At 44.1% G+C, this 13,185-nt stretch overlaps 1 protein-coding gene across 1 annotated transcript in view; it reads right to left on the reverse strand.

Moving 5' to 3' along the window:
- Positions 1-275: 275 nt before the first annotated feature.
- The window catches only part of UBR1 (ubiquitin protein ligase E3 component n-recognin 1), a 142,820-nt gene continuing 129,910 nt past the window's right edge, over positions 276-13,185 (reverse strand). The window contains exons 45-47 of the mRNA XM_039536388.1: positions 12,933-13,103; positions 3,818-3,919; positions 276-3,469 (exon numbers count right to left, since the gene is read on the reverse strand). Of these exons, the coding sequence (XP_039392322.1) occupies positions 3,328-3,469; positions 3,818-3,919; positions 12,933-13,103 (415 nt within the window). The 3' untranslated portion in view covers positions 276-3,327. The remainder of the gene's footprint in view (positions 3,470-3,817; positions 3,920-12,932; positions 13,104-13,185) is intronic.

Here is a 13,185-nt window from a genome sequence, read left to right on the forward strand (position 1 = left end):
CCTAGCTGCTGGTAGCACGTACAGCTAAAAAGACAGTTTGAGAGCTTTACTTTAATTTGAAAATTGCTACAGAAGGCTGCATCCATTTCTCTAACACGAAACAAAAATTATGATGTTAGTACTAAGTAGCTGTTAACTAGTACTAATCAGCAGTAACGGTAACTTGTACTGTTTGCCAATTATTTACTAGCCACCTCTTCCCCTTCCATACTGATGGCATCACTGCAAGAGAAATGTACAATACTAAATTGCCTCCCAATAAAAGCCCAACAATGTATGAGAAGTTACTTTATTTCCTCTTTTAAATATACATATACAAGATATTTTATTTCAAAAGCACAATAACATTATACAAGTTTCAAATTTACATTTTTGCAGTTAAGGATACCGATATACGCATTATTCAAATAACTTCTTCAGTTTATCTTGGATGGAATTCAAATCAGTGGCATAAGTATCTTGCAATCACTAAATACAGAAAATACTCACAGTGAACCAAACTGCATAGTAATTTATGAAATGAGAAATAACCACACTCATTAGTGATGATCTGGGAGCCCATTCGCTAGAATAAGTGCAAATGTACAGAAAACGATGCAACATTTCTTTCTTTGCCCTCATTTTCCTACCTCTCCCAAGTACTGAAAGACATTTGGGAATGTTAAGCAAGAGCTTGCCTGCTCAAACCAGCCCCTGCCTCTGTATAGCAGTTTAAATTGCTCATTACCAACACTACAAAATAAAGTGATCTTGCTGCATGTCTGTTAGCTGAACTTCATGAGTACAAATTTCTTGCATCATTGAAAGTGCAGGGAGTACTGAAAATATCTGATACATGACTAGATAAACCACAAGGAAACAGTAAGTGAACACAGCTATGAAGTCAGTGCTGAACTTTGTGAAGCACATTTGCTAATTTCAATACAGTGCTTCGGCTGGTAAGCAGTATTATTGGTAACCTTTGAACTAGCCACTGCACGCAAGTCTCCATGGAGCTGGTTTTCCTAACCCAAGGTTTCAATCACAGATTAGACAAGACTAACAGAACTGTTTCTTTGCAGAGGGATTTACCTTCAATTTAAAAAACAGAAAATATCAAAATGAAGAGAGAATTCTTCATTGCAATAGAGGAAAATAGGAAAAGATACTGAAGATAACTATTTACACTGTTTGGGGAAAATAAGCTGAAAAATGAGCAAAAATGTCAAGGACTATTTGAACACTAGAAAATAATGATTTGATATTCCAACTCATTTGAATTTCACTTTTAAATGAGTAGTGACTGCTGTTCACTGAGGACTTCGAGAAACTAGGAGGAGGATTATTATACTTAAGCATGAAATCATGATTTGTGATTCTCCCTCCCACCTGGCATGTCCCCTCACTGCACCGTTTGCATTCTTTTCTTAACGGTGCAGTGAGGGGACATGCCAGTTGGGAGGGAGAATATATATATATATATATACACACACACACACACACAGCGGACCCTTGCTAGAATGTGCGTCCATATAGCGCAAATTTGGTTTTAGCGTGGGACCGCGGATGGATCCCAAATTTAATTACCGTGCCATTGAAATCCATGGTAACGCAGTCCCTGCGTTAACACGGGACCATACATGGATCCAAAATCCCCACGTTTTAGCAGTGTGTGTGTGTGTGTGTGTGTGTGTGTGTGTGTGTATATACACACACGTAAACATGTGCTCTCAAACAGCAGGTCACAAAATTCTTTATAGTCCTCCCTTTCTAAGCCTTAACAGAGCATTAAAAAACAACTCCCCCCTCCCCCACAGAACACACACACACACACACACACACACACACACACACACAAACAGCAAGAGGGGAAAGTAGAACACACAGATCTAAAATGCATTCTCTGGATAGTTCAGCTTTTCAGACAGAGATGGCATTGCCTGGAAAAGTAATAGTTATAGGGAATTTATGTATTTAGAACTTTTACCTGACACATCACAAGATCCCTTCATGTAAATTATTATGGCTAAAATCTGGGAAACAGAACAATGAGCTAATGAAAAATGGTTTAATCACAATATGCCATTAGTTATTGAAAAAGAGACAGACAATTATTTTTTTCCTTTAAGTTACAACGAGCATCTGGTTGGCTTGACTCCAGAAACAGACAGTTTATGGACAGCGCCAAACAGATAACACAAGAATGAAGAGTGGGAAGCCCCTCCAACATGGAGATACAAAGTATTGATTTATGCCTGTGTTTAGTGATTCTAAATAGATAATATTGCCATGCTATCTTCTACAGGATCTTGCTTTTTAATTCAACTTTAAATGGCTTTTATTTTACTGCAGTTTATGTTTTTTGTAGCGGACAGATGGCTAAACCACTGGATCAGCAGTCTAGAGTTTGTCTCTGCACAGACTGTCGAGTACTATTACAAACATAGTAAAGCTGATCACAGCCACACCACAGAAGTGGGGTGCTGGACTCCTTGGGGTAGTCTCCAGAATTCGTAGACTAAAGCTACATTATATAAGGTGCAGTACTGGCAATGCAACAAGCACACACAGTTTAATTTTACATGCACCAAGCAAGATGGAAATGCCCCCACACAATTCACTCCTTCTGCCCCTCTTTTAAAGATTGGATTAGTGGAAACATTATTCCTCTGAAAGCACTCTCCAATAAATCTCAGGGTCTGGCACAGTGCAGGTTTCTGCTGCACCACTTAATGCTTGCTGAGCCTCTTGCTATGGATTAGTAGAGGCCTGGCACCACTTTGCCCTCCGAAAAATATGCTACAGACCTTGGCCATTTTAAGTTCTAAGCCAGGGCTAGGAACCCAGACACACAGTAAGGAGAAGGAGAGGTTGTACATAATTCCAGCTAGACTGTTGTAATTTCAAGACACAAACCATTTCAGACATCACATCACATCAACCCTCATATACCTATTGTACCACATGACTGGAAATATTAACAGCTTCTCTTACTTGGTTCTTTCCTAGCAACACACCTCCAGGTGTATTCCCAGTGCCAGTAAATGACAGTTTGGGACTTCTGATGTGTGCATATGGAAGGCAGGTGAATGTGGGAAGCTACACTCATCTAATCAGTAGAGCCTACAACCTTTGGAAAAAGATATTTCTGTTCCTGAATATTCTACAACAGTCACCACATAGGGTGTTTTTCTTTTTTTTAAAAGGTAAAACCTGTGAAATGAGAATTATTTTGTTTCAGTGCATCAGTCATGTGTCTGAACCCTTAGAGAAGGCTCTGTAATACTCTCCCTTTTCCTTTGTCAAAACATCATCCATAGTCATCGGGATTTAATTAAAAGCTAGGACTCAGAGAAGATGCCAGTTGAATCCAAAGAAGATTTGATTGGTTTCCTGGCTCCTGGCAATCTCCTCTATGATGCAGTGTTGCTGCCATAGAAGATGGAGTTTCCGGTAACGTTCATGACATAAATGCAGGGGGTTGCCTCTTCTTCATGGGAGAAATAATGAGAACATTCATTAGGCACGTTACAACATTACATATCCCCATCTTTGGGCCTTTTCTTTTCTTCTCTCTTTCCTGGTTGACTCTATGACAATGTCAAGTGCAAATAAGTCTAGGCAAAGTGTCTATTAACAGTCCCAGATTAACTACCCATGTTAATAACCATGGAAAATACTGAATGACAGTGTGATTGGCAACCATTTTTCACCACCGGGCTATCAGAAGTGGGGCTGCTCAGAACTATGCAGGAATTGCATGCAGTATAAGGGGAACAACAAAGAAAGGGGGGAAAATTAAGACTCCTAGCAAGTAAAAAGTTAAACATGCACTTACTTCAAGCCTGGGTCTGTTTCTCCATATTCATCGAGATAGGGAGCAGGATATAAGCAGCCTCTGGTTTTACCTTCTATCAGGACTACTTTGCACTCCCTGATTCTGAAGGCAAAAATAATCACATTAAAAATATTATTAACCATATCATTTTGCAGGTACTATTTATAAGCAACCTTAAAGAAAGCTTAAACTTTGACAGGTCTACACACAAAGTTGCACTGGCTTAACTAGAAGTGTTGCTCTAAACAGATTTAGTTAAACTAGTGTAACCCCCTGGGAGAACACTCCTATATTAGTTTAAACCTGGCTTATATTGGTTTAGTTGACATCTGTAAATTAGCTGAAAGTTAAACTGATATAATCCAGATCTAAACCAACATAAAGGAGCATGCACTCAGGGGGTTGCAAGAGTTTAAATTTAAAAAATCTTTTTGAGCTAAACTGGTTCAATTTTTGTGTTCAGATAAGCCCTTACAGACTTTCACAAAAAGCAATAAATATGTAAGTGATTATATTGTATTAGATACCCATGACACAAGGGGCCTTACCATCAGTAAGAATAAAATGGTTACTAACCTGTCCTGTAACTGTTCAAGATGTGCTGCACATGTCCATTCCACTTTTGGGTGTTGGTGTGCCCACTGCACAGCCATCACAAACGTATTCCTCAGTGGTACCTGTTGGGCAGCTCAAGCTCCCCCTGCTGTAGTGCACCATTGCATGCAGGTATAAAGAGCAGAGCTGCCCCTAGCCCCCCCTCAGTTCCTACTTGCTGGAACTTCGATGTAGAGGGGGACAAGAGGGTGGGTCATGGAATGGACATGTGCAACAATAGTTACAAAATAGTGATTGTACATGTGCATTCCAAACTTGGTGACTCACAAGCCATAAGAACAGGAGACGGGATCAGAGTCTATTTCAATAAAGACTCTAGCATCCTCTCTGAAGTCTTGCCTCCCACTGTGCTGTGGCTCAAATGTGTGGACTGAGGTGGCTGCTGCTGTACAAATGTCAACAACTGGAACTTGTGCTAGAAAGGCCACTGAGGCCAACTGCAACCTCACTGAATGAGCTGAGACACTATCAGGCAGAGCAACATTAGCCAAGTCATAGCACATATGTACACAGGATGCGATCCAGGAAGAAATTCTCTGGATGGAGACTGACCTCTTTTTCTGTCTGCCACTGCTATGAACAATTGGGATGATTTAAGGAAGTGTCTGGTTCTGTCCAGGTAAAACGCTAAGGCTCTCCTCATGTCCAAGGTATGCAAATGCTCTTCTCCCTTGCTCATGTGTGGCTTTGGGTAAACTATGGGCAAATAAATTGGCAAGTTTATGTGGAAAGAAGAAACCACCTTTGAGAGAGAATGCAGGTCCTTAAAAAAGATCATATACGGGGCATTAATGCACATAGAGCCCCTATTCTTCTGGCAGAGGTAATGGCCACCAAAAATGCCACCTTAATTGATAGATGCAGCAGAAAGTGGGTAGCTAAGGGCTTTAATGGGGAACCCATATATCTTGACAATACTAAGTTTAGAGCCCACAGGGCAACTTGATCTTGCACCTAAGGGTTTAATTTGACTAAGCCTTTTAAAAACTTTATTGACATATCACTAGAGAAAATAAAGTGATTGTCCACTTTAGGATGGAGTTCTGAAATAGTTGTTTTATGTACCTTGAAGGAACTTGCCCCCAAACCTGGTTTTATGTTTCAGGCCCAGAATATGTTGAACTGTAGAACTTGTCAGTGATAATTCACACTGGTGAGAACAGATGGTAAAACACTTCCATCAACAGAGGCAAGTTACTCTTGTAGAAGGCTTTCGGCTATTCAGCAGGATCTCGATGTCTTTCAAGTAGGCCTGCTCTCTAGTGCCTAGCGATGGAGCATCCCTGCAGTTAAGTGAAAGGACTGTAGGCTCAGGTGGAGTAGGCAACTGTGATCCACTAGACTTGGACTTAATCTCCCAGGAAGTGAAATTAGAAGTTTCACTGATAGTGCCAGGAGAGTGGAGAACCTGCACTGATGGGTCCATGCTGGGGCTCTATGTGTGATTCTGGCCTGACCCGGTCTCATCTTTAGTAACACCTTGTGAATGAATGGAATTGGTGGAGAAGCACAGAGAAGCCTATCACCTGTTATGGAACCTGGACTGACTCTGTAGGGAGTAGAATTAGTGGACACTTTCTGTTGGACTTTGTTACAAATAGGTCTATCTGGGGAAGCCCCCACTGCTGGAAGATGTACCTGGCCATATCTTGCAAAGACATAACTCGTGGTGACTTGTAAATGATCTGCTCAGGTGGCCTGATAGGATCTATCAAGCTGGCAATACAGAGCTCACAGAGTAAAGTCGCTTCTGGACAGAGCGGAGAAGAGCAGGCTCCCCGTTGCTTGTTGAGGTAAAACATTGCCATTATGTTGTCTGTGAGGACTAACAAGCTGCTTCCACTGATCTACAACAGAAATAATTGGCATGCTAGACTGACAGGTTTCAGTTCTCTGACACTGATGTGTAAAGCTGAGTCTTCTGAGGACCAGAGACTCTGAGTCTATTGAGAATCCAGGTGGGCTCACCACCCCAGATCAGAAGCGTCTGTCATTAGCATGAGAGTTGGCTGTGGGTGGGTAAATGGAACGCCTACACATACATTGGCAGAATTTGTCCACCAATCTAGGGAGGTGAGGATATGTGAGGGCACTCTTACCACCGAGTCTAACTGATGGCAGCTTGGCGAGTAGACCAATGCCAGCCTACCATGCAGGGTTCTGAGGCACAGTTTGGTGTATTGAAACACAGAGGTGGAAGGGGCCATATGACCTGAAAACCTCAAACAGTTTTGTACAGTTATGACAGGGTAAGCCTTCAAAGTCTAACAACAGAACAGACTGCCCGAAATCTGGATACTGGAAGAAAGGCCTTGGCTTGAGAGGAGTCCAATACAGCCCCTATAAACTTTATCCTCCGGGCCTGAGAAAGGAGAGATTTTTCTGGGTTGAATAACAATCACACTGCATTGAACATTGATTGGATCAGGTCAACACTGTTCTGTACTTGCAATGTAGACTGGGCCTCTTACAAGCTAGTTGTCCAGATAGAGGTAAATCTGAACTCTCAGTCTTCAGAGTAATGCAGCTACTACTGCCATGACTTTTGTAAAGACTCGGGGAGCTGCTTACTCACTGAAAGCAGTACAGTGAACTGGTAATGATTTTGGATTTACCAGAAATTGGAGGCACTTCCTCTGACCCTGATTGATTATTACATGGAAATACCATCTTTTAAGTTGAGGATGACATACCAGTCCCCAGGATCCAGGGAAGGGATAATAGTTTTGCATGATCATCCTAGCTTCTATCTTTTTTTAAAAGTGACAGAGAGTCCTCTGGCACCTTATAGACTACCAGATCTATCGGAGCATAAGCTTTCGTGGGTGAATACCTGCTTCGTCAGATGAATGTAATGGAAATTTCCAGAGGCAGGTATAAATATGCAGGCAAGAATCAGTCTAGAGATAACGAGGTTAGTTCAGTCAGGGAGGATGAGGCCCTCTTCTCATTGAAGAGAAACTGCTGAGCTTCAGTTCATTTGCAAACTTGACACCATCAGCTCAGGATTAAACAAAGACTGTGAATGGCTAGCCAACTACAAAAGCAGTTTCTCCTCCCTAGGTGTTCATACCTCAACTGCTAGAAGAGGGCCTCATCCTCCCTGATTGAATTAACCTTGTTATCTCTAGACTGATTCTTGCCTGCATATTTTATACCTGCCTCTGGAAACCTCCACTACATTCATCTGACAAAGTGGATATTCACCCATGAAAGCTTATGCCCCAATACGTCTGTTAGTCTATAAAGTGCCACAGAACTCTGTTGCTTTTTACAGATCTAGACTAACACAATTACCCCTCTGATACTTATCTTTTTTAAGAATTTGTTGAGTGGATGCAGGTTTAAGATTGATCTGAAATCCTCCTTCATTTTTGGGATTAGGAAATATCTGGAATAAAACCCCTTCCCTCTGTGACTACATGGAACCTCCTCTATGGCTCCCAAGTGAAGGAGCTATTGTACTTCCTCGATAAGGAGTTTCTTGTGAGAGTGGTCCCTGAAGGACGGGGAGGGAAGGTGGGAGGAGGGGCAGAAACAAACTGGAGAGTATATTCCACTTCCACAGTGCTCAGGACCCTATGGTCTGAAGTAACTCAGGCCCAAGCACAGTGCAAGTGGGACAGACGGTTTGCAAGGGTGAGGTAGTTAGGATCTGAAGAGATGGAGACTGGTATGTCAATCTCAAGTGACCATCAAAATGATTGCACTTCCAGGCTATCTTGAAGGGCCTGGAGCTGGAGCCCTAAGTTCCCTGTAAGCTGCATGTCCGCACAGCAACCTATTTAGCATCACACAGGCACTTAGGGAACCTGCCCAGGGACCTGCTGCAGCTGGGGAAGAGGCGTCCCTCCCCTGGCCCCAACTCACCCTGCGGCCCTGACCTGCTGTGGCCAGAGCGGCCCCAGGCACGGCCCTCCCCTCCCCTCCCCTGGCCTGGGCCTGGGGGAGGGGCACCTATCCTGCAGCCCCAGACCTCCTGCAGCAGGGACAGGTGCCTCTCCTCCCCAGCCCAGGTGCTGCTGCAGGGAGAAAGCGCTGGGGGGAGTCCTCTCTCTCCGCATAGCCCCAGAGCACCCTACTGCACCCCAAACCCTCATCCCCAGCCCCACTCCAGAGCCTGCACTCCCAGCTGGATCCCTCAACCCCTGCACCCAACCTTCTGCCCCAGCCCTGAGCCCCTCATCCCCAGCGCCACCCCAGAGCCCACACCCCCAGCCGGAGCCCTCACACCCCCGCACCCCACCCCTCTGTCCCAGCCCTGAGCCCCCTCCCACAAGAGCTCCTCGGCCCCACCCCACCATATGATTTTTGTTATGTGCACCAATATGAGGGTGATGTGTCACACATCACCTCCATATTGGTGCACATAACAAAATTAATTCCACACATGGGTGGGAAAAATTAGAGGGAACACTGCTGGAGCCGAAGCAACAGGATGGGGAGGCCTATGCATATAACCCCGAACCACTTTTTTTGACAGGTCCTGTTGAGAAGGAGAAATGGAATATCTGTATGTCTGCTGGGGCCAATAGTGCTTCCTGACCAGGGCAGGTGTGTATAGATCTATGGACTTCAAGGGGCTCTAAAGTCTTTAAGTTCATGGAGCTTGCTGATGATCTGAGATAAGAGAAGGACCTTTAAATGGCAAGCCCTGGATAATATTCTGGACTTCATAGGGAAGACCAAAAGACTGCAAACAGGAAGATCTACGCTTGGCAACTGCAGAAGTCATGGCTTCTGTTTGCTGCATTCAGTCCCACCTGCAGTGACATTCTTGCGACTAGTCTGCCTTCACTGACCAGGGGAGAGAATTCCTGGCTACTGTTCTCCAGGAGAAACTCTCTGAACTTCTCCATGGAGCCCCACAAATTAAAATTATACACCCCAACAGAGCCCAATGGTTAGAAGTATGCAGTTGCAGCCCCCATCAAATAAATCTTTCTGCTGAATAAGCCTTGCCTCTTAGCATCTTCTGACTTGTGCATGGCAGCCTGGTGCTCCTGTCATGCCCTCTCATGTGATGACTGATGAGCCCAGAGGTGGGTGAGTCTAAAGGTACTCAAAACGTTGGGCGACTACATTGTACTTTCTTTCTGCCCTTTTAGAGGTGGGAGCCAAAGAGGATGGAGTCTGCCATAAAGCCTTTATAGGCTCTAGTATAGCCTCGATTAGGGACGTGAGGACTCCTTAACCCCTCGACCTGTACACTTAAGTCTTCAGCCACTTTCTTTAACAACTCTTGATAAACTTTAAAATCCTGAGGAGGAGGAGGTGAATTTATCCCAGATAAAACAGCCTCATCTGGAGAGGAAGCCAAGACCGAAAGGGGTAGAATCTCTTCTAATGGCTGTTGCTCTGGTTCTGGAACCTCTTCTTGGTATACCTCTACCCTGATATAACACTGTCCTCAGGAGCCAAAAAATCTTACCGCATTATAGGTGAAACCGCGTTATATCGAACTTGCTTTGATCCACCAGAGTGTGCAGCCCTGCCCTCCCCACAGCGCTGCTTTACCGCGTTATATCTAAATTCATGTTATATCAGGTCGCGTTATATCAGGGTAGAGGTGTACTTCATACTAGGCCTGTTACTGGACTCTGGGGACGGAGCCTCTCGGTGTGCAGATTCTGCCCTTCTAGATGAGGATCTCAAGTACACATGGTGTGGGGAAGATCTGAAAGTTGGGAGAAACCTCCAACTGTTCCAAAACAACCAGTGGTACAGGACAAGGCCCCATTGTACTGGCCACATTCTCATGGCAAGTCCCACTCAGAGGTCATGGTGGTAGGTCGGAAGAGAGGATCTTTGAGGGGCCCGGAGGGTCTTGCTTTGGGGATGCGAGACATCAAATCCCACCTCTAAGCCAGACAACAAAGATTCCCCTTCTTCTGACAATGGCAAGGCTGATCCAGTCGGTGCTGGTGACCAGTTCTAAGAGACTGGTGATGGATGAAGCGACACCATCATTGCATGCTTCTCCTTGGAGGGTACCAAGGGCCCATCTATCCAGAAAGCAGGCAACTGGGGTACTGGAGGTTAAATCGCTGGCAGACGGGGCAGCAATGCAGAGGGATTGGACTCCTATGAGGAAGGAGACAGTCACCGAGAGGCAGAGCAGATTTCTTGCTGCTGCAAGTGCTTCCGGGGTAGTTGACATGGAGGTGATCTCCTGTTGCAGTGCCCAAGAAGTTGACAGTGCCGCTTCTTCCGGCAGGCTTGACAATGCTCCTTGCGGTGCTGGAGTCAACTCTGTCAACTTAGGCACCAATTTGGGGGAGGAGTGTTTAGGTTTCAGGTGTACTCTACTCGACTCCTCCTCGCCCCTCTCATCAGACTTAGAAGGTGGACACCTTCTCCTGGTTGGGGTTTTTCTGGAAGTTTGTATTTCTTCCTCAGTGTGGGCAACGTAGAATGGTGCTGGGATTCCTCTAAAGCTGGAGGCGCTTTTCTCAATAAAGCTGGAGCACTCAGCACTGAGGCAGACTGGGACAGCTCTGACAGAGGCCTGAGCACTGCCTCCATCAGCAAGAATTTCGGCCTAGCCTCCCTATCCTTCTTTGTCCTAGGCTTGAAATCCCCTCACAAGTCCATTATGTGCGCCTCCCCAAGCACTTCAGGCAGCTATTATGCGGCTCGATCACTGGCATAGTCCTTGAGCATGAAGTGCACAGCCTGAAGCTCCATGATTGGGGCATACTCCAGTACCACGAACAGAAGACCCCACAAATGAGGAAATCAAGTTTGAAAAGAAGTCTAACTATCATAACTATGCTGAAGACTGGACTAACAATACACACATGCAAAATATTCACAAAGGCCGAGAAAGAGAACTGTTCTGGTGTTGTAGAGTTCCAACGACTGGCAGAAAGATGGAACTGAGTGGGGCTAGGGGCAGCTCTGCCCTATACACCTCTGCATAATGGTGTGCAGCAGAAGGCTGAGCTTGAGCTGCCCAATGGGTATCACTGATGGAAAAAGTTTCTGACAGCCATGTGCTGTGCACACTGACACCCAAGAGCGGAATGGACATGTGAAATCACTTGAAGAATCATCAGCTATTACATTTCTTTATTTTGTGGACTGCAGTATTCTGTTATCTGGGTATGGTCAGTCAACTGCCTCTTCACTTGGCTACTAGACCATTTTTGACATTTCATAGTGACCCCCCTATGCTAATCTTCACTAACTGGGAGGATACCACTTATACAGAGACTGTGCTAAGTGCTAGCCATGTTTATTAAAACTGTGAAACTTTAGTTAATTACTGCAGTCTTTTAAAAAAATAAATACTGCTCTCCTTCCTTTTCTGTGTCTATGTGTGAGCAAACTCACTCCTGATGGGCAGTGCAAGGAGGTAAAAGCTCAGATGCCAGTTAAATCTGTTTTGAAACCTCCAGGAAATAATTTCCTACTCCTCCAGATGCTCTTGGAGTTCTGTTATTTCTCCCCCTTAAGAGCGCCACACTACAGCAAACCTCTCAGAGGAGGTGTGCATGTTGCTTCCTCCAAAACCACTCGATCCCATGCCTCAAGCCCACTGAACAAGTTGGTCCCACCCCAATGTCAATTCAGCCATTTTTAAGCTACAGAGAACAAAATAGACAAACAGACAAAATAGACAAAAATCAGATTTAGCCCCTTCACAGTACTCAACAATGTAGAAAAAAAGCTGCATTTTTAAAAGTGTAAGTAATTTGTCCATTACATACACTAACAACTTGGCACTAAACATGCATAAAAGGCTAGGATTTTCTAACAAGCCTAAAGGAGTAGGGTGCCTAATACTTTGAAAATGAAAGCCAAATGCAAGATCCTGCAGCACAGACTTGTTATTTTACCTGAAAAGTAGTTACTGTTAATATAGACTTATTGGTTTTGTGGTGTTCTGTAAACACATGACAAAGGGTGCACTGGACATCTTCAGACTATAGCACTGCCCATTGACCAACATTTCAGTTTTACTGCAGGGTGATTTAACCTTTTGGTGGCTTAGAGCTGTGGTTCTCGTACCCCTGGAGGTACACAGAGGTCTTCCAGGGGGTATATCAACTCATCTAGATATTTGCCTGGTTTAATAACAGGCTACATAAAAAGCACTAGCAAAGTCAATACAAATTAAAATTTCATACAGACAGTGACTAGTTTATAGTGCTCTATATACTATACACTGAAATGTAAGAACAATATTTATATTCCAATTGATTTATAATTATATGGTAAAAAGAAGTAAGCAATTTTTCAGTAATAGTGCGCTGTGACACTTTCGTATTTTTTTGTCTGATTTTGTAAGCAAGTAGTTTTTAAGTGAGGTGAAACTTGCAAGACAAATCAGACGCCTGAAAAAGATACAGCAGTCTGGTTGAGAAACAGTGTATGTCAAAATGCTGGCTCTTTCTCCCCAGTCCCAAAGCGTATGAGGTTTTTTGCCCTTTTGTGTCATCTGGCCTTCTTAAGTTATTTTCCTCTCCAAAAAATTACCTACTGGCCAGTTACCTACTTGAGGAACATACACACTCCAGCTCCACACTGGAGAGCATGAGAGGTACAGGCTCCCAGCTTCTCCCCATTCACCAACTCCTGGCAGCAGGTATTCTGGGAGCATAGCATGGTGCCACAGAACAAACACAACATTGGGTGCTTTTGTTCATCGTCAAAAGACCGTGGGCACCTGTAAAGAGAAAGGTGGTAATTATTAAGTGCAGTATGGAACCAAAATAGTTATTGCAAATACATTGAAAAGTTTTTTGTTT

This window comes from Mauremys reevesii, linkage group 4 (genome assembly GCF_016161935.1).
Source record: "Mauremys reevesii isolate NIE-2019 linkage group 4, ASM1616193v1, whole genome shotgun sequence".
Lineage (NCBI taxonomy): Eukaryota > Metazoa > Chordata > Testudines > Geoemydidae > Mauremys > Mauremys reevesii.